This window comes from Haliaeetus leucocephalus, unplaced genomic scaffold (genome assembly GCF_000737465.1).
Source record: "Haliaeetus leucocephalus isolate CR32 unplaced genomic scaffold, Haliaeetus_leucocephalus-4.0 Scaffold162, whole genome shotgun sequence".
NCBI lineage: Eukaryota > Metazoa > Chordata > Aves > Accipitriformes > Accipitridae > Haliaeetus > Haliaeetus leucocephalus.
This window is the reverse complement of record NW_010972598.1, coordinates 1,422,506-1,448,039: the sequence shown is the minus strand read 5'-3', so window position 1 is coordinate 1,448,039 and position 25,534 is coordinate 1,422,506. Positions and strand designations below refer to the sequence as shown.

The window sequence follows — 25,534 nt, the reverse complement described above, 5'->3', positions numbered from 1 at the left end:
AGCACAAACAGATGCAAGAAAATGTTATAGACTAGTCTTTTTAGACTAATTACAATTTTGATTCATCTTCTGGAAGAAGATAAGCTGGACCAACACGTTTTTTGTTTAGCCTCCACTGTGAGGAAAAATAGATGACTACTTGTGCACAAAGTGTACAATGCTGAAGTCAAGTCATCTACCTTCAAAGAAACTGTTAGTAACTTCTTGACGTTGCTATTATACTGAGACTGTGGGCAGCAGCAACAGCAGGAGAGCGTAGTAGAGAAAATCTCATATTTCATGCAAAACCAAAATGGATTTTAGGTAGGTTTGGGAAAGAAACTTGTTCAATTTGGAATGGTCTCTGAAAGTGCCCCTGCTATCTTAAATAGTATCTAGTACTGGTGGTGATGTTCAGGAATCATTTTCAGTGATAAACCTAAGATGACAGTGAAGCAGCAGAACAAAAAAGTTATTCTCGTCCACTTGCAGAGTAGGAAAACTGGGGGAAATGCGGCCGTCTCTCATTGTCCATGCAGTCCATACCATCCTCGTCATCTGTATTATGGGAGAAGTTCAAAATGTCATTATATTTGCAACAAAATTTTATTATTCACCTCATACACAGTACATCTTTCAGGGTTCAGTGCTGAAGTTAAAGGCTCAAGTTAAAGTAAGACTTCAGTCACATAAGCTTATTCTTATACAATAGAATGATGCTCACTGAAAGGATATCCTTTCAATAAATCACCATTTATTTCAGGGCAGGGTGGTTTGTTTGTTTGTTTGTTTGATTATGACTACCACCTGAGAACTTCAGTCATCACTACCTGTTCTAGGCTAATCAAAATGTGCCAGCACATCTCGCTTCTGGTAGCACAGACGCCAATTGCTGATTGAAGCAGCCAGTTGTCATTGTTTTGTAAGCCGAGTTCAGAAAATTATAATCCTACTGTAGATATATTTAAATATTCCTCCATTCTGAAGGGAGTTAAAGGGAAAAACAGCTACAAAATGAACAATTCATGCAGGTTCTATGTGTTTCAATTCTTACATATTATTTTTTAGTCAACAATTTATTTTTACAGTATTTACTGAGATCAGAGGAAACATGGACTAAGCCAAATTCATAAATATTTTTATTTACATAACTCCTGCAGTGCCAATGGAAGCCAGGCACCAGATGTTGCCTAACTCTGAGAATTTGGATCTACATTCTCACATTGATTTTTTAACAGTGCTTATCCTTAAAGACTTGTATTGAAACTGTTATTCTAACGATGTATTTATATGCAACCTTTCCGAAGTATGTATCTCTTGTATCTTCATATATTCTACATATAAAAACTAGAGTTAATGCAGGTTTGAGCAATTGCTATGATTAGGCTGCTTGACTTCAACAGTGCCTCTCAGTTCTGTAACTTCAAATACAATCTCCCTTTTACGCGGTCAGTTTAAATTAGGTTAACGTACAGAGCTTGTTTGTTTTGCTATCAGTTTGATTACTGTAGATACAAGATATAGTTTCAATATTCACTCAGCGTGATTTGTAAAACTTCGATATCTAAATAACTGGCCTAAATATTATGAAAATTATGTCTATAACTATAAAAGATCTTTAGTTCAGCAGTAACTTTCTGATACACAGTTACCAATCCTCTATCCCTAAAGCATATTTTAACCCCTTTTTGCATAACCACATCAGACGGAGGTGATACCATATTGTAGATAATACAATTACTTGTAGATTTTAAAAGAAAAATAATTAAAAATCATTTCCTGTTGCAATATCCAGAAAAGGGAAAACCCCACATGGTCCTTGAACCACTGCAGTTCACTAAAAATGGCAGCAGTTTTCCAGATCTACTCAGCACAAGAGAAAATTCACCTTTGTGCTGCTGGCAGTGATACTTACCACTGCCTCAGGTGATCTCTGCACTGCCGCTGATCACCACCCCCCATTTCATTATTCTTATGACTGGGGGGGGGTTGCAGCCCGTGCTAAGTTTCATGCTGCAGCAGCCAGACCATTACCACAGGCCAAGATAGGTACTTCAGGTAGGTAGGTCGTTTCCCTGCATTGGTACGGATCACCTGCTCTGAATGCAATACATTTAAGGCTGAAGTCTTGGTAGCATACACATATTTTGTATTGCTTCAACCTTCAATGGATAAATCGCCATTCTCATTGCATATGTGGAGTTTCAAGAGATGAGGACTTTATGATATTGAATCAACAGGCTCCAAGTTAATCCAAATTTTAGCAAAATTTTTTCGAATTACAAATACGAACAAATTCTTATCAAGATAGATGGGAGAAGAAAGGGTTATTTTTATCACAGCAGGAAGACTTAAAATCACTTAAATGACTGTGTTCAAACACTAAAAATGCAAAATCCAGAAAATACTTCAGATCTATACACCAACAGAAAACTGCAGCTAAACCTGGGAATCCTAAAACACAAAAAAATGAGCTAGATCTATGAAAGGGTAGTCAACCTTAACTATAGCCTTTATTGTCTACCTTTGTGACCCTCCTTTCCCATCCTCCAATTTAAAAAAAAACAAACCCCAAAAAATCTCACGGAAAGAAAATTCATTCAAGAACTCAGCAGCAAGATTTTACCTGTTCTGGCTTGGTAAGTAACTCTGTTAAGCCCTAGCTTGGCCGATCAGATCACGATTCTCGTGTGTGTAGCAGAAGATGACAAAAATACAAACTGTGGTGAAATTACATTCACTCCAACAAAGGAGCTCTGTGCAAGGCCCAGTACAGCAGTTACTTCTGTATTAGTAACTTCTTTTAAGAGCTCTGCTGAAGCACAGGACTTGATAGGAAATTTAATTTTCCATTGATATCTACACAAGAGACATCCACTTGTCTCTGGCAGCTCTTTTTTTTCCTTTTGGTCTTCAAAATATTTTAAAATATGCCTAACTCACTAAACCTAAACAACCCACTGAAGCCACTAGCAGTGTCCACATGCTTAAAGCAGGGTCCATGTTCCAGGTACTTTGCTGAACTGGGACTTTGACTGCCAACCAGCAAACATTTGAAGCTGGTGTTTTCTCTTATTTAAAAAGAAAAGAAAACAGAACAACTGAACCAAACAAAAACAAAACAAAAAAACCACACCAAAAACGCCTCTAAAACCCAACCCAGAGTGATCTAATATTCTAAGTTTTGTAATTACTCCTTCTTTAAAAGAACACTGTCATTGAGAGTTACTCTTACACACTTCGATATGAAGATTTTTATTAGTAACAGTAAGAATAGTTTTTCCATTCAAACAGAAAAAACCTTACACAGTGCTTTATTATAAACATTATTTTTAAGTTATACTTATGCATAATTTCTGACTTACATTTTTCAGGCGGTGTTATTGTAATAGTCTGAGCTGTAAATTCTTCATCAAAATACCTGGTGTCTGTCTCAGATGTCACTTGAGGTTTAAAAGGAGGTACAAGCTGAAAGGGACCAAGAAACAAAATAAAATTACTATACCTGAAACCAGCCAGATTACTACCAGGAAAACAAGTAAGTTATTCTTTTTCCTTACACCCCAGATCAAACCAGTAGGTCCATGGAGAGGCAGCTGAGTCTCTAACTTCTGGTAAGAGATAGAAGCCATTAGAGTCAATCCCAAAAATACTAGTTCAGAATCTAGCTAATAGCACAACATGGCTAAATGCCAAGTGTCACTCTCACATGACTTGCAGATAAATTGAGCTGCATAAAGATAATTACCTAGAAACTCTTCAGGCCATTCTAATTACCTGCATAGATGTCAGGCAAAGGCACCTCTAGATACTTCACCGCAACTGGGTGGTATAAATGGCTAAGGCAAAAAGGACTACACAGAGGGCATAGTTAAGCACGATGCTTTTTTTTTTTTTTTTTTTTTTTCCAGGGTTAAGGCCTACATCTGAACTTACCTTTAAATGAAATTATGTGAATGTAAAAATAAATTTTGTATTTGAAAACAGGCCACTTCATGCTTAAGTGAGTTGCTGGGTCTAATCCTGCCTACTGCTTTCATAGTACAGTGCAGTATTTCCCAACAGCAAATCAGCAGTATTTGCTCACAGCTCACAGGCAGGACTTCCTTGGTCCTCTTTTGAACCACCCTTGCTATCTACCTTCTCCTCCAGAACAACTGCCTATAGGCCAAAGATTTTAACTGGAAGGCATATTCAGTATGGAATATCACACTGCATGATGCCAGTCCAAAATGATAGAGCAGTTTAGTGTGTATGATATTGCAAAAAGGGGGTGGGTGGGCGTGACAACGTTTTGGTTTATACCTTGGAGCCCTTCGGTGTTATCTCTTCATATGCAATTAAAATACACACCCTGAAGATAGTATATCAATTTCCCATTCTATATAGCAGGTTACATTATGGCTCACTGATACTGTCAGAGCTTGTATGTGGTTTTCACTAGTTTCATGTTCTCTCTCTCCTCAACTCCAGAACACCAACACCAAACCATTAATTTGTTCATTTACCCACAGCAAAGGAAGCAGAACCGCTGTTAAACCCCCTCCCCTCACCAAGTTCAATGCACTAGACACAATTTACGATACACGATGTACACTGCAGAAACTCTTCTTTTTGATGATAATTTTTTACAATAGTAAGAATCTTCCTTGTTTTACTATGTTCAGTGCATAAGATTATTTTTTTTTATATACAGCTTGGAGAGATCTGCATGAACTGGTGAAATGTTAGAAGCAGCTCTGGATCTCAGTGCTAACCAAAGGAGACTAACCAATACACAAATAGAGCCATCCAAAAACCAAAAAAGCTAGCCTGCCCTATGAGGACTAGACTGTGTAAGTACGTAGTGCTGCACAACTGGCCAAAGAAAGAAGGCTTTCAACAAGATGTTCTTCACAGTAGGTCTCTATCCAGAAAATTATTAATTCCTTATACTTCACAGTTTTGGATGAGGCATAAAAGATTAAAATGTGGTAAAGTGCATAAACAGGGCACTTAAACAGCGAGACAACAGAAAAAAAAAACCTAAACAAAAGCACGGGTAGGTGCAAACACTCACATAAAACCTCTCTCCATTTTTTATCGCCATTACAAATGTATCCATAAACTCCCATTGTTTCCAAATCCAGGTTGAAAACTGCCACCCAGTTCTTTTCAAGTCTTACCTCTGGCATAGGACATATTACACTGACAGCTGGCAACATGAAAGCCATGTTAGCTGGAGAAAGATACCTCCACTGTACTTTGCAATATGAGAACCACACCAGAACACTGGGTGGTTCTTTGGACATGGGATTCTGCTGCCATCCCTCCCAGGATACACCTACAAGTCCTTCAGCATTACCCTTTATTCAACAACTTGACTCTCTTCTCCCTGCAATAGTTTATTTGGCATTTTGAGTATATACTAAGAGCTCTATTTTATCTGATCCAAATCTTCAGTAACAGTCCAAGCAGTTATTAAGGAAATATAAATCTATCACTTGCATATACTTAAAACAGTACAATAAATCTGATTAATACTTTTACAAAACTAAATTCAGTCTTCCCTTACATTTTCCTGAATGGAAAACATAAAACAGCAGAGGAGTATTTGAAGTAAAGGTTTGTGGCATTGTAGGATAAATGCTTAAGGAGTTAACATATATAAACTCAACATCAGAAGAATCTTTCAGGTATAAATCCAGTTACATCCCATGTTTAAAAACAAAGTATTCTGTTTTATTGTACAAATTCCTGCACTTTATGAAAATTATTTTTATATGCATCCTGGCCATCCCAATCAATTCTGCACTATTAAAACAGAATTCCAAAGTTCTATGACCCCCTAGCAAAGCAGCCACATAATTCCTAAGCACAGAGTTACTCCAGTGGAACATCCCATGCTGCCATTTTTTCTGTCTCAGAGAATAACACTCAAAAAGTCAAAAAAAAAAAAAAAAAAAAGAAAAAAAGATTACAAGAAGACAAGTAACATACTCTACTCAAGGCCAAGTGATCACCACTGCTCATCTTTTTAAAAGATGCTTTGAAGTAAACACTAGATAAATTCAGTATGCAAAAAATCCATTAGATAACAGGTTTGTAACAATTTTACTACTTCCCCGACTGGGATCATTTTTCCAGATCAGAAACAGAAAACGTCATTTGTCGTGCTTTGACCCCAGCCAGCAACTAAGCAACACGCAGCCGCTCACTCACTTCCCCCACATCCAGTGGCACAGGGGAGAGAATCAGAAGGAAAAAGGTAAAACTTATGGGTTGAGATAAGAACTGTTTAATAGAACAGAAAGGAAGAAAATAATAATAATAATAACAATAATAAAATGACAATACTAATAAAAGAAGTGGAATATACAAAATAAGTGATGCACAATGCAATTGCTCACCACTTGCTGACTGATGTCCAGTTAGTTCCCGAGCAGCGGTCCACTCTCCAGGCCCACTCCCCCCAGTTTATATACTGGGCATGACGTCGCATGTGGTGCCCCCTCCCAACTTCTTGTGCCCCTCCAGCCTTCTTGCTGGCTGGGCATGAGAAGCTGAAAAATCCTTGATTGAGTTACTTAGCAACAACTGAAAACATCAGTGTGTTATCAACATTCTTCTCATACTGAACCCAAAACACAACACCATACCAGCTACTAGAAAGAAAATTAACTCTATCCCAGCCAAAACCAGGACACCATTTCACAAGAATTAAAACTTTTCATATGAAAATACAAGCTTAAGAAATATGTTCTTGTTTACCAAGTCAAGGACAAGAAACAATGTCTTTCCAATGGTGCAATACACCTCTCCAGTAGAGCAAACCACTCTTGCTATGAGGTAAACCAGAGACCTTTCATGCTACAACCGCTGTGTGAAGAGAAAGAGAAAACACTCACTCTGCAGTCTTTAACAGCTGCTGTTTAGGTCAAAGTAGTTAATGAAAAACAAAAGGAAGGGCAGGGTAAGTTCATAATATATAGCAATGTATGGATCTGCAACTGGAGAGGAAAAAGATAATGCATTAGCTGACAAGTTTCTTCCTCAAAAACTTACTGGCTAATTACTGGTTTAGTCAGGGTTTTTTTTCTTTTTTTTTTTGGAGTACACCAAAATGAACAGGCCTCACTGCAACTTTAGATCATCCCCTTGTTCTATCCATCTATCTGAAACAGGAATGATTATGAAAATACTTCACAAACTGCATTTTAGGAAGAGAAGCACAATACTAAATGACTCTTAAGGAACAAATAATTACAATAATAAGTTTCAATCAGGTATGAAAAGCACCGTTAAAGCAAAATTCATCAATCACGGGTGATGGGAGGAAGTTGGTGCTCCAATTCAATGCTCAGTAGCTAGGCTTAATAGAAAACTGTTTATAAATAACATCCAGTAAGTCAGCCGATGAAACTTCTAGTTATGGCAGAACCTTAGCTGCCTGGGGCACTGAAACAAGTAAAACACACGGAACTCCAGGCTGTAACCAGAAGGCCGGAACCCGATGGAAATTTGTGTCATTGGTGTTTTAGGATTCATCCGTCCTACAGCAGTACCCTTCATATCCTGGACATTAAACATAGTCAGAAACTTCAGTGACTGCAAAAACAAACCGTGCAGCCATGTGGCTCTCCACAACAGCTTATGCTGGTATTGATACAAGCTATACCCTCACATGCACCAACCATCCCCTACCACCTATGGAAAAGAGCAAATGGTAGCTGAGATTAAGATGCACAGATACGACTCAACAGAGAGCAGCAGAAAGGTTTCTTAATTCTTGCCACACACTTTGCCTCCTTCCCTCACAGCATCATTTCCACCAGCATGGCTGTGAGGACAGCCAGAACTGGGGATCACTCCTTTCGACCTGCTCTACCCTACCTACACCAAACCAGCTGTGGCTAAAGCCTTGTGGACATCCCACTCCAGACTCCTGATCTGCCACCAAAGGCACACCTCCCCCTCCCCCAAGTAAATTCTTTCTCTGACCTTCATATAATGGTCAGGATACTTGCAAGACACACTCCCAGTTCTAATGGGAGAACCTCTAAAATAATTTTTGTGAAGAAATGAGGAATCAGCACACAGAGCTCAGGCATCACCTCCAGAAGAAAATGAGAGAAATGCAGTACGCAATCCTTCTCAAAAACCTTTCAGACAAAGCAGAACTACAGAATATGGTATGATGCACACAAGTGTACGCAGAGGGACACAATAGTTCAACACCACATTCAGGTGACTGGGGACAGAACCGTTCAAGACAAATTTTGTAAGCGATGTCACCAACATGCCAGGCCATGCTACAGAAACTTGGCAATCATCTTTCTGGAGGGGTGCCACCTTTGTTCGTTAGTTGTCAGATTTTATTTAAAAACAGAAAGTAAAATCTCCACAAATTTCAGCTGTAATGAAACCGTTAGAAAGACAAAAAAGGTGCAACTGCTGCAGAAATAACCACTTAGATTGACACAGAGCCCCAATAAGAACTCAGAAGCTTTGCCATACATCCCAAAGGAGACTGAAGCTGACATTTAATGACAAAGGGGAAAACACCCAACATTAACTACAGCTCTGACAATCACAAAATGAAGATGCCACTCTACAGCCAACGGCATTTCATGTTTGGTGCCACAAGGAAACAGCATCCAGCCGCTAGTGCCAGAGCTTTTCCCCACTTCTGACCTGAGAAGTCAGAGTCCAAGAGTAATGTGAGCACACCAAGGCACACCCAGTAACCTGTGTCCAAAAGGAGTAAGATGAGCTTTTGTTAAGCACAGGCCTTGTCAGTCTGTGAGAGAATCACACCGCTCGGTCTCAGCTGCCCAGCTTTAGTACAGGATTTTTCTCCTCTACTGGTCTGTGCAAATTCAGGCAGAACACACTCGAACCGGACAGGAGACTGCACCTCAAGCACCTGACAATTTAGAGGACCAGAAATACAGATTTTCTGCATTTATGCATTACGCATACACATATACATAGCTACATATGTGTGTGTACAAATAAAGAAATAAAAGTCTAAACTCAGTGTGAGTGAAGCGACTATAAGAGTTGATGTTCAAGACAAAAATCCAATTTCACACCCATCTGTCAAGCTGAATCTGCGCCGGCCATTTCCAAGGCTTGATGTTAGAAATGACAGCAGAAGCAATATCAAATTCTTACTGTCCTTATTATCTCCAGTGAATGGCATTTCCATTTGGCATCCATCAAGAGCAGTGTGTGAGAAACACCACTGCTCTTCCAAAGTTCAAGACCTGGGAAACCTGCCACCCATCTCCTGGGGAAGGGGCAGGTACGGTACCTGACTGGTACAGTCACACAGAGATGGACAGACAGGCTCCATCCTATATCTTGAGCTTTCTCACACTTACTGAACAACTACACCAATACTTCAGTACGAGAGAAAATATGTAACATTATTTGCTCAAAGATAATCTGACAGCAATCATTTGTCTTGGTGTTGTATAGGAAGTGGATGAAGCTACTTCAAAATAACTGTGATGCACTCGATCTGCCAAATGAAAAATATGATGCTTAAGAACGTCATCTGATCTTCCTTCTTTTATTTTAAAGGAAACCTTCCTTCCAATGAACTCAACATTACCATAAGAATCTCATCTACCAACAGATTGCAGATGAAAAGTACTCTGACATAAAGTATGCAAGGAGTTAGAGGAGCACCTATACCCCATTCCCACTGAATTATTCATTTAAATAAACAAGATAACTAGATTATAATCTCCAAACTCCCAAGCACAGTAATTCCTTACATATCATATAAATACTAAAGAGTGAGCACTGTTGTTCAATTTCAGGTTTTATTCAAAAGGAATAAGTATTTGAATCTTACCTATGGTTCACCTTCAGTATGACATACCAAGTCGTCCAATTAGAAAAAAAAAAAATCACTGCTGCTTCCCAACATATATGACTCTTCTTTATTAAAAAAATACAATGTATGACATTAATTATGCTTTTCTCACAGCTTATGTATTGTGAAGATTTATTTTAAAAATAACTACAAAACAGGTATTTCAGTAATGCTTTGTATTGTCATCACATGCTGTATTTCTACAATTTCCATCTAGTTTATTATTCAAGTTTGACTTCTGTCAAAAACTGTGTAAAATGTTACAGTTCTTTCTAACCATGAAAGTTAATTAAGTATTGGTAATTAAGTGTTCGTGATTTGATGTCCAGAAATCAAACTTTTATCTACCTTAAACTTTCCTGGAGAACCAAAACTCCAAAGTTGTTATTTTCAAGAATCAAACAGAAGAGACAGACTAGCCAAATCAGAATGATGGAAAAAATAAATTATACTGTGCGAAGAGAATGGGGTCACATCATTGAAATACACCTTTGTATTTCATCACAAGCATGCTCAGCTGGAAGTGCTGAAAACGTCACAGTTCACAAACAGACTTCTCAACTCAAAAAAAGAAAAAGTATTTGTATTAATAAACTAGCTAACTCACTAAATGGCATTCCAAGTAAACAGTCTATTTTCACATAAACTGAAATTCATTAACTTATAATATACCACAATAAAGCATCTTAAAAGGACACTAGCAAAGCTTGCCTCCAAATTTTGTATTTTTCTGCTGTGCATCTGTTAATACGTGTTCCCTCATTTATACACCTTTTAAGCTCCCATCAAAGCAAATGCTTGGTGACCCTAAAAATCATGCAGAGATACTAACAACACAAAACCTTACTTCAGTCTTTCAACATTAGATTATCAACAACAGTATTTTAATTAAAAATATTTAAGTCCTTTAAAATACTGATTCTCCTTTCCTAACAATAATTTTCTGTCCTTTTTCTGATACTAGCTCGGTTACCAAAGGAAACAGGAGCTGATGAGATTATGCAATCTGTCTGTATGTCCTTCCCTAACAAATTTCAAATGCCTGGGGAAACGCACCATGATGGAGAAAAGACTAGGAACACTAGACACTTCCCACAGAATTACTTACTCTAGTTTACCAAATAGAAGGGAGACATCCCTGTCCACCCCCCCCAGACTAGAGTTTCCACGGAGGGAAAGACGGTGATTTGAGCTGAGCTTTAAACCAGTCAGCAAGCGTTGGTGTCGGGACTGGTTCACCCCCATAGCCGGCGCAGAAGCAGGCAGCCTGCTGCCCAGCCAGCAGCTGCAGCGCAGCCGGGAGCTGGAAATACCCTGCTGGGACACTGCGTGTGGGGGTCTGAGGCAGGGGGAGGAGGAAGAGCTGGGATTTCAGCGGTGGAAGGACACGCAACACAAATCCACAGCAAGGGAGGCTTCAGCGGGGGATTCTGCCCATGGACAAACTCTGTTTTCCAAGTGACGGGATGCTCACACAACGGACAGAGAGAAACCACAACCTCCAGGACTACAGCAACAATTTAAGAATCAGACACCCGTATGTATATTTTCTTCCCTGTAAATTCAAGCAGCTGGCAGAAGGGGTGGTGATCAACCACTAGGTCTGCCCATATAGTTTTAAAGTATCACTGGAAACACAATGAAAAGATCAGACTGGTTAGCAGTTTTCTGATCTTTTTACTACTTTGCATGGCAACAACACAAAAGCAAGTAACAAGGGTCGTTTCTACAGGCCTTGTTGCACTGCAGATAACCGTACAAAAACAGTACGACTCAAATAGCAGTGGCCTAAAACCAGATGTTGATATTTTCCTATTTCCCTCCTGCCCTTTCCCTTAAAACCTGATAGACGAAAGTACTTAAACATGCATTTAAGATTATAGTTATATTGCAGATTTTGCCAGGCCTGAACCCAGGGCTTCAATCACGGGACTTCATCATCTGCTGTTGTTGTGTCTTAAGTAAAGCGAAGGTAGGCACAGCTGAAGGGTAAGGAACAGCTTCTTGCAGCTGACAGACTTCATGCTGAAAGCCACTGCCTCCACACTGAGATGGGTGCCTCCGCAAGTGCTGCGCCTGCAGCGAAGTCAGATACCCCAGCTTTAACCATTATGGCCACTTGCCCCCACTCCCTTCCCAGTACTAACAAATAAATTTGTTAGCACTCCCCAATTTGCTTAGGGAACGATTGGGGGTATTATCAGAAACCAGAAGGAGATATATGTACCTCAGCCCCCATTCCCACAGGGTTTCTTTCTTCCTTCATCCCTACTACATGCAGAAGGAAACCCTGGCTTCGCTAAAAGATCTGGATCTCCTTTGCCATGAGGCTACCTGAGTGCTTCAAGCTGCAAGCCTGAAGACATACCCAAATTCCTACCTTTAAATTAATGCTCATGTGTTTTTTGTTTGGTGAAAGACCTTAGACAGACCATCCAACAACTTAAGAATATTTCTGCAACCCAAATAAAAATATGCTAAATCAATTCTTAAATGAGTAACAGAGAAATTTCAAAAAGCTTCCTGATTCAAGCTAAAAATAAAACAAATATTTTATTTAGAAGTATATGGGCTTTGGAAGTCTTCAGAGTTTGCCAAACTATTCAATTTCTCATACTCAGGCACAGGGATAAAAACTCATCAGGGCTGAGATGATCACAGGAAGAACCTGGCACAAGCTGCTCTCTTTCATATGCCCTCATGGTTTTTCTGCCAAAAATAAATACATCTGATCACAAATGCTAAGTACTATACATTTTTCATTTAAAGGCAACGACCTTCTCTGCTCCAGCGTGCCATACAACATTTTATTATCACTGTGTGGTACCAAATTAGTTTAACTAGTTAGCAGTATCAGAGAGCTAATAATTCCATTTGACCATTTGGATCCATTTGACCTGACAGAGCTACTGTTTGTTGCATGAATTACTCTAAGTCTACAGATATATAATTCTGTCTCTAATCACACCAGTAAAGTGATAACCTCGTAAGTACAGAGATGTACTTGATCTCTAGTAAAAATGGTAAAATTAGTGGCACAGGAGCATAGTGTGCACATGTACAAAACTATCCCCCAGCAACTACTTGGAATACACATGACTTTTTGGTTTCCATTACTCTGAATGTGAACTTCAGTTCTTTTCATTGCTAACAGAAACACACTCCTGAAATGCAGCCAGAAAATTACAGTTTCATGGTGCATAAACCTCAGGCAAGAATACTGTGAAAAATTTTTACTATGCAAATAATTATATCAACTATCAATTTCATCAAGTGACCCTACTGCTGAAGACTATACTAATAATAATATCAGCAACAGAAGCAAGCACAGAATAAATTTATTTGAAAATCAAATTTGTTTGATGCACATTCCTCCTGAGTTATTTTAGAATACCAAAACCTCAAAAATATTCACATAAGCATTCTAATAAACTTACTCAGTGAAAGTTCATTAACCTTATTATTATGTTTGAAGTTTATATTTCAGGGCACAGTCTTACACTCTGCGTACTTCAGAACTGGTAAGACTGTGTGTGCAAAAGGAACAACTGGATATTTTAACCAACCAGACAAATGGCTTTGTAATAGGAACAAAACTATTTTTTAATTAAACAGAAAAGCATACTGTCAGAAGTCATTTTCATGAGTTATTTTTCGACAAAGAACACACTGTGTGCCAATACTGCACAAAAGCAATTCCTATTATCCTTGAAGTTAACTGTTCAACTGAGGAAATGCAATTGACTTTTTACTGGCAAATTTAGTTTCTCAAAGCAACAGTGGACAGAGTACACAATGAATGGCCACAATTTCTCCAGTTATAATACTCCAATAAGCCATACCCACCTCCATGAGCATAAATGCAAAATACCTGCATTTATATATTTATATGCATTTATATAATTTTTATACATATATATATTTATACCTGCAAAATACCTCCTTTTATTTTAATAGCTTAGAATAAGATCTTCACTGAAAGACATTTGCCATATTGATTTGGAAAGTCTCAAAGCTCATACTTAAAAATTAAGAGTATCTATATTTTCTTAACTAAATATGATGTTGAACAATGTAGAATTCAGAGTTCTATTTCTAATGCAAAATAATTATGAGCAAGAGTAATGTAACAGTTTTTTCTTTCTCACCCACTCCTAGCACACTGCAATCCAATTGATTTTAGTGGTTTTCTTTAAACTCCAGAAAGGTCCTCAACTTGTATTTTTAGATTTTATCCTCAAAGTGCTTCTCTACAAAGTCCTTACATAACCAACCAGTGGTTGAGCTCATAAAGTAACCTGATTAATATACTTACTCTGATCATTTATTTTAGAGTTTCTTGAAACGTCATGATACTGCCAGAGAAAAATCACACTTGTATCAAGTAACTTCAGAGTACCATATTTTGTATCATCATATACAGGCTTATTTCAATTCCGGTATTTGTCAGAGAAGTACCACACCAACAACCACACATTTTTAAAATTCCAGTTCAACAACAACTGAAAAAACAGGTTGTATCATTGACATTGTAGCATAAACATATTCTGCTCATTCGTATGTCTTCCATTTTCCTTTTATTTGAACAAAGCAAAAAAAGGAGATAAATCTATCTTTTAAAATTACGCAGCTCAACTGGCAGATTAACAATGTAAAACAGTTGGGGAAAAAAAGACTTTATCAAAATAGAGGGGGTTTATAGCAACAAGTAAATTCTTACACAAGTACTGAGATAAAAGCAGCTTCTGTATATAAAACAATTTAAGTCAAATTGAGTTTCACTACCGAGTAAGATAAATTCATTTTCTAAAATCATCCCCAAAGTGTTGATCATTACAGGAACAGGACTGGGTTTAGGGAAAACTGTTCCAGTTGAATTCCCAGTACTCGCTTTCTCCACAAGCTGTTTTGGCTCAGTGTTTTAATTCTATTTTAATTTTCTTAGATATCTCTTTAAAAGTAAGTTTGAAAAAGATTTCTGCTTAAACACAAACAATCAGAAATAAGATTTTTGCTATGAGTCCCTTCCAATCACTTCATTCTCCTATTTCCATTACACAACTTTTCAATAAAAGGCAGAAATAAAAAGACAAATCAGGATAAACTTCCATTACATTTTCTCACATTATCTTGAGTCATACACCTACTTTTCTCTTGAAGGCCCAGGAAGAAAAAAGTAAAGGAAAAGATTTGGACATTTACATAATAAAAGAAAAATCTTTGCTGAGTTTAGGTTCGTTTGCAAAATTTATTTTTGGTCCACTGACAACAAGATTAAGTACACCTAGTTCAGAATAACAATTCATTTATATTAACACAAAAAGTTGCAAAGAAAAACATGACTAACTTCGGAGAGCAGCAGACCTATGACTATCAGTTGAAACCGCCTTGCAGAAGCCAGATTATTCCATGTCACATAAAGACATACCTTTTTATCATATACATCTTGCCAGTTTACTCCAGCAAAGAAACTATGACGCATGATTTCTTTTGCATCATCTGGGCCTCCACCAAGTCTAAAGAGAGTGGAAAAAAAATCATATTAAACAAGCGTTACTCTTAAAGGGAGATTAAGTTACTGTAACTGGGAACAATTCTCACCCATTTAATATGTAATTCTCACCTGTTTAATATGAATTCAGGTGACGTCAAGAGAAAATGTGATAGAAGTACCCATGTCATGGTCTATTCTATTTGATTATTCCAGCTACAGCACTCATTACTGTCCACGATGAGCTTTATTAATAATTCATGTATTTTAAAAACACACTTAAGTTTAGTTTTCCTGAAAAGACCAACTAACGTTGGCACTATTAGAAACCAAAACCAACCCAACAATGCTGACATAAAATTTTGCCAAGGAGGTGTCAGGCACTGAATCAGTAATGACTCACACATCATTTTTATACAGTGTTCACTGCTGTTGCATCTGGGTGCTGTAACAATTAACCAATTACCATAAAATAGTCTCAATCTGAGTCAATTAGTATAAATTAATAAATTGTAGGCCTGCTGAGAAGGTTATTTAAAGGCCATTGTAAATAACCACACTATTCACTGTAGCCCATAGCTTGCCAAAGCCACACTCTGTCTGGTAAATCATCTTAGGAAGTGAATTCCACCTACTTTGGGCGAACATGCCCAAGGTGATCTGAGCTCACAGAAGTGGTCACTGCTGCCAAAACAGGAGGGTCCCACCCCTGTCCATACCTCTCCCCTCTCACTTGCATCTACCACATCATTCCCACTGATGACTGTGAGCTGAGTCAGCTCACTAACCTGGAAGAAAACTAACCCTGCAATGAGAAAATGAGAAAGAACTGGCCGTTTCTTGTTGCATTAGCAAGTCAAATTTGACTCAACAAGTTTAGTGAGCTCCCTTGAGCTGCTGCTGTTGGTGGAGAAAGAACCACACATCCAGTGAAGAGAACCTCTGCCCCTTTCAACAGCATGTGGAATTTCAGGACTGCTCAGCCCTCATCTAACTTCTTCCTGAGACTGGCTATCCTACTGGTCTAACAGAAAAAAGCTGCAACAGAAAAAAAGCTAATCTTAAGCGAACAAGCAGCCCATACATGTCAAATACTGACAAGAAGAATGACACAAGAAGTTTGTGTTTCATTAAAAGGAACTGCTAAAGATATAAAGACAAATTTTAAAAGCAACCTTTTAAGTAAAATAAATTCCTCTCTAAAGCATTTATTGCAAAGAGCAGTAATTCCCACAACCAAGGAAAAAAAAACCTGTATTGGTATTACCCTGCTGCCAAATTACAAAAATATTTTGGACTACTACCTCAGTCTTGCAGTAACTGGGTGTAAAAGTATTCTCACTTCCAAGCTGTATTCCTTTTTGTTTCTCAACTATTCACTGTAAAATCCTGTCTCTGCAAAGCATCCCAGTTAGCCTGCAGTCTCCAGACTTCTCTCAGTATCTTCCCATCCAGCTGCTCAGAGAAAAGCTGAGTTGCAGTTAACCTCTGTGCTCCCACCCTATTTAGCATTAGCTAGCACCAGAACTTGAATATGAATAAGCTTGTAAATGTAAGTCTGTAATAAACACTACTGTCTGCAAAAATTAATTATGAGGAAGTATCTTTTCAATTCTAAAGGTTAACATATTTGATGGATCAGATCGTTTGGAGGTTAAAATGCATTAGGAGTTGCTACAGGAACAAATTTTTTCTTTACTCTCCATGTATTTGGCTGGTTGGTCACAGTTTGCTTTTACTACATACAGTAAATTCAGTTAAACAGGCATTGCTGGGCAGCAGCAGAAAGGCTGACCACTTATGTTGTCCTGGCTGTTGCACTCAGCTGTGTGCAGGCAAATCCCCCCAGAGAGACATGGCAACCAGCCCTGCCCTGAGTGCCAGTGAGCAATGCCCACTACTGAAAACTTCTTGAGAACAGAGGACTAGAGAAGAGAGACAGACACAATGCCTGCAGCCTTAAAACATGCCAAAAGACTCACAAGAACAACAGAGAGACTGGGGAAAAGAGGGGACCTACAGACAAATCTCACTGATTTACAGAGATTCGTTTTAGAACCACAGGGGACTGGACACTGCTGGCCCAGTGCAGGAGCCACTGCAAAATGGCTCTCCTAGGCAACACTCCCAGAGGGGAAAGCCCACCACAAAAGGGCACAGGCAGCAGCTGGGTGATACTTGCTTTCAAACCACTGTACTTAAATTTCGCTCAGAACATGCATTCTTTAACAAGTTACTAGTTTACATGGTCTAATATGTGATTTATTTACGTGCTCTAATAAAATTTAGCTGTGGCTGTCTATATATGTCTTCAGGCATGATCACTTCCAATAAAAAGTGCTGTAGTCCCCATGAGACACTACAGCCAACTCAGGGTTGAGACATACTCTGAAAAACAACTCAGAGCTTTCCCTCTGTACCAGTACACAATCTAAACCTGAAAAGATCCCCGTGTTTGCTGTGAATGATTAAAAAAGTATTCTCTTCCACGTGCTTCTTCCCTTTCTGCTTGTTAAACTCACTTTGTATATCGTTGCTGCATTGAAAAAGTGGAAATCTGAGACTGCCTGGCTGCATATGGCCCTTCCCGGTGACTGACAGGTCCTTCAGCCAGGAAGACCAGGCACCACTGGCCTATTTTCACATTACCCAGTATAATAATTTATTATGCCTGTATACCCAAGTAATTTCACTTACCGCTTATTTGGATCCTTTATCAGTAGGCCTGATAGTAATGATTTTGCATCTGCAGAGAGAGTTCGAGGAAATTTTATGTCCTCCATTAGTATCAGTTCAAATAGTTTCTCATGATCTTGGTTGTAGAACGGTAATCTTCCACACATCATTTCATACATGACAACTCCTAATCCCCACCAGTCCACTGCACGACCATAGTCGTTATCTTCCAACACCTAAGACAGAAACCAAAACCAGCTGTAAGACATGGACTATTTCAGAACAATCATTTCAGCCTATTTGATGCACCTCTATACGAACGTGTTTCCAAGACTTGATTTTCACAGTGTGCTACAAGGACTCCCAGAACCCGGCTCAACACATGCAGTTGGAGTACTGACTCACACACCTGAACTCACTGAAATTCCAGGCATACTGGGGACCTTACTGCTAAAAGCAAAATAAAATATTGAGAATGACCTGCTCAAAATGATCATGACTACATTTTCCCCTTTCCTATGTCCCCTACCATCCCATTTATAGTGTACACAGCTCTAGAAAGAGACACTATCTACAGGCACTACTGCCTCATTAGCATTCTTCTGGGAGAAGTGAAGCATCTCCTTGCTCAGTCGCTTCCTCTCTCCTTACCCCACCTGTAAGAATAAAGCCTCAAATTTAGAAACACCTTAATCTTACTAAGACAAGCTTAGCTTCTTTATGATCTTTGTTTATATTAAAAGTCCTCAATGCATTTCTCCTGACAGTTTCATTACGTTCCATTAAATAGTCCAAACAGCTGAACTGTGCTAATGCAAAGAAATATTACTATGTTTACTATGATACTATGTTTATATGATATGATCACAGAAATATGGTAAGGTTTATATAATTTCTTAACATAATGCCTCCAGTGTTATGTACCTAAAAACAACCTACTCCACTGCTCTTCTCCCAGCAGCCCCAGAGCATTGGAATAAGGAATCTAAGCAGTGTGTCTTGACCTTAATACACCTTCATATTAAACTGTAGAAATGGAGACAACATAACAGCAGCAGACACCCATAATGAAACCATAAGCAATAAGGAAACTGAAGGCTACTGAATATATACATACATAATTCCAATTTCTGTGAATTTCTAGACAATCATACCCTTTCATTCAAAAAAGATGCAACAGTTAGAAGTTAAAAACTGGTAATACAGAAGGCACTACAACTGTATGTGCCAAATTGCCAGTATTTGCTGCACGAAGATCTATTAAAGAGGCAAAAACCTTACACCAAGAAATTAAACTTAAATATTAAACAGAAAGATCAAAGAAATACAACTAATAGAGCTGGACTACATTTATAAAGTTTTAAATAATTCTTTATAAAGAACTGTTTCTGTATCATTAAAAGGCAGATTCTGAAAGGCAACACATATGACTGATTAAAAAAAAAGCCAACAAACTAATTCACAGAAAACAAAACACTTTTTACAACACACAGACACATGCAGTCACCACCACAAAGAGCTCACCTAGATTCAAACTGTAAGTAGACACACTGGAACAGTCATTTAGATATATAGTAGTGAAAATCTGGTGATGTGTAGTAAAGACTTCAGGCTTTAATGAATAAGGCAACCTCTAACAGATCAGAAATAACCTTCTTCCATGAGTATGTTATCTTGTGATTGTCTAAAAAGTGTAAGATGACTTCCAATAATTTCCTCTGAAGCAAGGGCAGACACAGTCCTCACCTGTCTGGGTAGACTAAGGGGCCGTGACCACATCATAGGACACATGCACTACTTTAGCCAGCCCTAATGAGGTGTCGAGCTCGTTAATCTGCCTCTCCTTTTTCTCCCCCAGTAAATCCAAGCCTGCTCTTAAGTATCTGGTAGATGCTATCAGCAGAAGCAAAATGCAATCTGATCCAGTATGGCAATTTTGAGAATCTCACAGTAATTAATGCACTCATATTCCTAGTTTTCACTGTCCTCAAGGATTAGTAGTAGAAAAATGATGCAAAGAAGTGTATTACAAATCCCTCTTGTGTATATAAGATTAAAAAATCATAAATGTTAACACATTAACACACACTATTTACAACTGTGCCAAAACACAGAGACTTATTACATCACTGATATTTCCAAATAGAGGGTGAAATTTTGGGAAGTGTAAAATACAACAAATTATCTTAGTAAGTACATATGACAAAACTAACTCCTGCATTTTGAAATTAATTAAATGTTTTATGAGTTTGAGCATATTGCAAGCTATTTGCTGAAAAACTGTCTATGAAACCTGTGACGCTTGTCTTTAAGTCACCGTTCCTTCTGCCACAGAATAAAAGCATTAAATATTTTTCTACTGTATCTATTAGCACTGTTACTATTTCTCCTATCTGTATAGTTAGCTGCTCTTTTTCTTTTGAAGCTAGTAAGATATATAAAATTGAGAGGCAGTGGTAGATCCTTCTTACAAGTAAGTTGAGGTGTGGTTTGCATGTGTGATTTATAAAAGGCAACAGGAAGATAAAACATATCATTCTCTGAACAAGGCAAATCACATAGCCAATAGCTAAAGCAAACTGTATCTGGGGCTTTACCTAATTTATGCAGGACTTTACCTAATAATAATAAAAAGTATGAGCAACCTTTTGCTGCATTCCCACAACAGCAACAAAACAGTGGTACAAAGAAAGAGCCAAATGTGATTTTTAACCTCTTTTTACATAAAATCATAAAAAAGCATAAAAGCTGGATTAACTGCCTCCCGAACCCGCATATCACCAGCCGGGTTCTCATCCCCAGCTGGCAAAGCTGGCAACTCTTTATTTTTGTTTAAATACCTGGTTTACAGCCAGGCAGACAAGCAAGAGCATCAAAAGGGTTTCATTTAGGCAAAAGGAAAACAGCCTGAAAATAGCGTAAATAAAGCAAAATGCATCTCAACTTATTTTAATATAAATGTAATAAAATTGTGCATAATCCATTCACAGTAAATACACACAATTATTTTCTTTAAGTCATTTCTGCTCCTCATGGTGTTAAGAAACTCCAGGATTTGTAGACTGTAACAAATCAATGGAAACGCTGGAGTCCAGCAGCTCCTGTGACCAAATCCATACAATTAGGGCAGGCAGGAGAACACGTCTATACACACTGCCCTAGCATTACGGAATCCTTTCCAAACAATTCTTGGATTTGAGGGATTTGTTTTTAATTACACTGAACATAGGTCAAGAAAACCTCAACTCAGTGCTAAAATGAACATGACACACAGCTGCAGGCTTTGCACCTATGAATAACTCAATCTTTTGCCTACCATGAGGTGGATACCTTCTTTTAGAAATGCCTCCTTTGGCTGTGAGGACTGATACTGCTGTCCCTCCAGTATTTGTGGGGTATCCTTGTATATGTGGGGTATCAGCCTAAGCACCTGGCCACGTACAGACACAGTGGAAAGCTTGATCTCTTGGGCTTTGTACGCTGCCCCTAAAAGCTGCCTCCATCATCTCCAGCCAATTCTTGTCCCCCCCTATAAGGGCCCACAAATTTGTCTTTAAGCGAATACACTGTCCTAACAACCCAGTCCCTTCAAGGTCACAGCAGGAAAGGCAGCAGGCCCACCAAAACCATCATAAAGGGCACAAGCTCAACCACTATGGTATCTGCTGCAAAGTAATACATTAATGTTTTCTAGGGGTATCACACAAAAGGATGACATGGAACTCATAAGCTACAGAAAGAGCAGCTACACTGAGTACAGACTCCAGTCAGGTGCATTTTCATGAAGCAAAGATGAAGTCACATGCTTTCTTCCACAAAATTTGTTTAAATAGTGAGATCATTCAGATATATGACTTCCCTTCCTTCATCTGCTTCGCACACATGGGGTGCCAAAATCCCAAGCCACCTCGTCAAGATCTAGGTGAGGTTTTAGGAGATGAGAGCTCTAGCATGACGTGACTTCAGTGCGTGGATAACATTTATAGTCACTCATCCCTATTTTACACCTCACATCATCACTGTACCCAAGTGAATTCCCAGTGTTGAGTAAATCAGGAGGTGGGCTGGCTGCAGTTCAGTCTGGATGAAACCATAGATTATGAGAAATAAAACTCAAAAAATGACCATCATTTTTATTACTTGAGGGAATTTTACTCCATTTGTTTTTAGGGCTCCAGTTCAACAACTGGTTCTTTCACAGGCAGTGCCAGCCTAACTCACACTTCTTGTTTCTGTTACCTCACCACAGCTTCCCCTACCTTGCCAAAACTATACAACACACTACATCGGAGAGTAGACCAGTATTAAGAAAAAAAGGAAAAAAAAGCTTCACCCTGGGTTATTTCTCATCTGAATCAAGTTTTCTGACCTAAGCCACTCAATTGCCACATGAACAGTTGCAGTAGCACAAGTGAGAACACCAGGGCAGGCAGCATCGGACACAGCATTGCTGCAGAAAGAAATGTTTGTCAAACTCTGCCCCGAAGTTACACCACAGAAGCCACGCTGACCCTGCCAGTTCCTCCTGCATACAGACAGCTGCAACAGCTGTGCTCACTTAATGGGAAGATTAAGGGCCTGATTCTCTTCCCAACCTGTATTTCTCTAAAGAAATCTAGCAGTACAACAGGGTTCCAAAGTGAGCATAAACTCACTGCTGCACTGAAACCACTGCAGTTTTTACAGGCATTGATGCTCCTCTAAAACTTACACTAACACCTACAGTACAAGGACACAGCCTGGGCTTATATGGATGCTTTTAAAAAAGCTGTAGAGGTGCTACTGAAGTTTGTATTTTTCCAGTCTTAGATAAATATGCAAGAGGTTAAGTAACATACACACTTTCTAACAAGCAAGAAACATTAGCCAGGCATATGCAGGTACTTTAGTAGTAGTGCTTTTATGGATGTTTTAGAGGCACTGGACAATACAATAGTTTCAGCTAAGGGGAAGCTATTTATTTACCTTAAAACTTTCATTTGTATTGTGGTCAAAAGGCAACTCAACTCTTTTTCAAATCTACTGAGATAGCAGGGATAGCCAACTGTAAAAAGGGGAAACAATGTGTTCTCTAGTGACTCCGCTATCTCTGCACACTTTGGGGTTTCTGGAAAGTATTATCAACAATGACCAAGTATATGATGGGATAGTGCTTCATCCCAGAGCACAGACCACCAAGCCCTACATACGAAATAAAAAATCCAGTTCACAGCCTACACTTTGCCTTTAGGATGACTAAGACAACACAAACACACTGCAGGGCTGCTAAGATAGCAGTCATTCAATTGTGTTTGCCCCTCACACATAACAATTCATTTTGCTGACAAGTAACTACAGATCAGAAAAGAAAAATATTCTTGTATTTGCATTTATTAATAAAAAAAGCAATCTTCTAATACTATTCCCCACTGCTGAGAAGTCCAGTGTCTTGGACTCAAAAATATTAATAAAAAACGTTAGTACCACTGGGAGTTTTCTTTTCTCCAGAAAACAAAATCCATTAAAAAGACTTCCTCCTCTACTTCATCAGTGGTTGTAGATTTTAATCTTTAGGTTTATCAGTCAATATATCTCCAGGCATCTTTTGCTTTAGGCACGTCACTCCTTTAAAAGCCTAACATACAGTCCACAGAATTTGATATCCATTTAATTTTTATGGTGAAAACCAGTGAAAAGATATTTTTTATTATCTCTTTATTTCTTCAGTAGCTAGAGCTGAAAGTTTTTTGGGATGCAGCAGCTTGAGACACATCTGCAAACTCTTAACTACAAGGGCTTGGGGCAGAGACTTAGGAAGCAAGCAATTAAATGAGTCAGCCAAAGAGAAGTCTATACAAACACATGCAATGCTTTTACAAGAGTCTGTGAAAATAATTTTTTTCCAGGAGGTTAGCCAGCATCTGACAGGTGAAGTCTGTGACCACCTTAAGTCAATCATGTGTTTCCCCTTGCCTTCAGTGAAACTAGGATTCTCTGATACGTCACTAATCACAGAATACTGGACAAGGTGTGACTGCCTTGGACACAAGCTGAGCTGAATGTAGAAAATCCTTTAATTCCGTTTTTACTGCATTTTCTTGAAACAAAACATCCCTGATGAACAGCCTCTGGAAGATTTTTGGTTACACAGCAGAAATTCACAACCAAGAAATGTACTTCCCACAAACCTCTAAATGGTAGTTAGCTGCTGTAACTTCTGGACTCTGCAAACACAGACAAACTTAGCAATAACCTTGAGGACGAAAGGCTTCACACAATACATTGTCAATCTTCTACACACAGGGTTGTCAGCACTGGTTTTAGCTTTAAAAGAACAATACCAAAATACTGGTTTCATAGTTTGTGCTAGATAACCAAGGCAACTTATTGGAAAAGCAATTACATTTTTTGCCTAGTTATGGCTTTTCTTAATACATTAGATAAGAGACCTTCTGATAGGACATTGCAAATAGCTTGTTGCTCAATCAATAATTTTGACAGAACAGATGGGAAAATATTTAAACATCTAAACAAACTGTCTGCACACCTATGTTGTGAAAGAAAACTGAGAACTTGGATACACCAATGTACTGTTAATTTAAGGGGAAAAAACTGTTTTCAATTAACCTTACAGTTCAGGTGGAGTGTATGTTCCTTAAGCATTCCTGGTAACCCTTCACACATTTTTATTGCTACAGTTGTTGGTCTGCTAACAAATATTCCTCCGCCTATTATTCAACAAAACTTAAAAAGTATATTTGCTAAAACTTTCTATCAGTTGTGGTAACAACTACAACAATGAGAAAGTTTATAATCCAACACTAATGAACGAAGGTAATACACATTTCTTTATAGAAACAGACTTTTATCCAAATGTATGAAAAGCCTTCCTGCAGAAAGGTATGTTTGCAAGTATTATACAAATTTAGTTACTATAACTGTATCTTGGTGTGAACAGTGAAAGTATTGCTGCATCAATAGCAAAAAAACACTTGAATGAATACTCATTGCTTTTATTATACAGAGCTGAAAAGACAAAATGTCAAGGTTATAGATACCCTGGGAAATGGATACCTGAGAATACAGTCAAGGAAGAAAGTTTTCTATTACTGTTCTAATTTTCTACTGCTCTAATTTTTGCAGGTAGTTTTTCTCCATTTTTTATCTGCACTGCTGTTCTACTTCTGGTCCTGATGCAGACAATCTTCCTCATACATTTTTGTACTGGAGATTTCCCCCATCTTACCTAGCTTTTTGCTATGTAACCTTAAAAAAACAAGCAAACTAAAATTTTTTTCGTTTCTTGGCCCACATTGTACTGCATCAGAAATTATACATTCTGGTATAAATGTGAGTTAGGTGAAGCCTCCTAGAGTAAAGAGCTTGCAATACTAATTAATGCATTTAATCTCCTACGAGGGACTCTGACTTCAGTAGAATTTAAAATCTAAACAAAAAAAGAGTTAAGCTATTGCACATGAAAAGAGTATTCTAACAAAGGACTGTAAGAAGTCAATGGCAACCCTAACAATCAAAAAAAAACC

At 38.3% G+C, this 25,534-nt stretch overlaps 1 protein-coding gene across 2 annotated transcripts in view; it reads right to left on the bottom strand.

The window, feature by feature from the left end:
• Positions 1-297: 297 nt before the first annotated feature.
• AKT3 (v-akt murine thymoma viral oncogene homolog 3) overlaps positions 298-25,534 on the bottom strand; it is a 143,503-nt gene continuing 118,266 nt past the window's right edge. The window contains exons 10-13 of one of the 2 annotated variants that reach the window (XM_010562597.1): positions 18,033-18,247; positions 15,273-15,360; positions 3,345-3,447; positions 298-537 (exon numbers count right to left, since the gene is read on the bottom strand). In XM_010562597.1, the coding sequence (XP_010560899.1) occupies positions 452-537; positions 3,345-3,447; positions 15,273-15,360; positions 18,033-18,247 (492 nt within the window). In that variant the 3' untranslated portion in view covers positions 298-451. The remainder of the gene's footprint in view (positions 538-3,344; positions 3,448-15,272; positions 15,361-18,032; positions 18,248-25,534) is intronic. The other variant, XM_010562598.1, reaches the window with a different exon arrangement.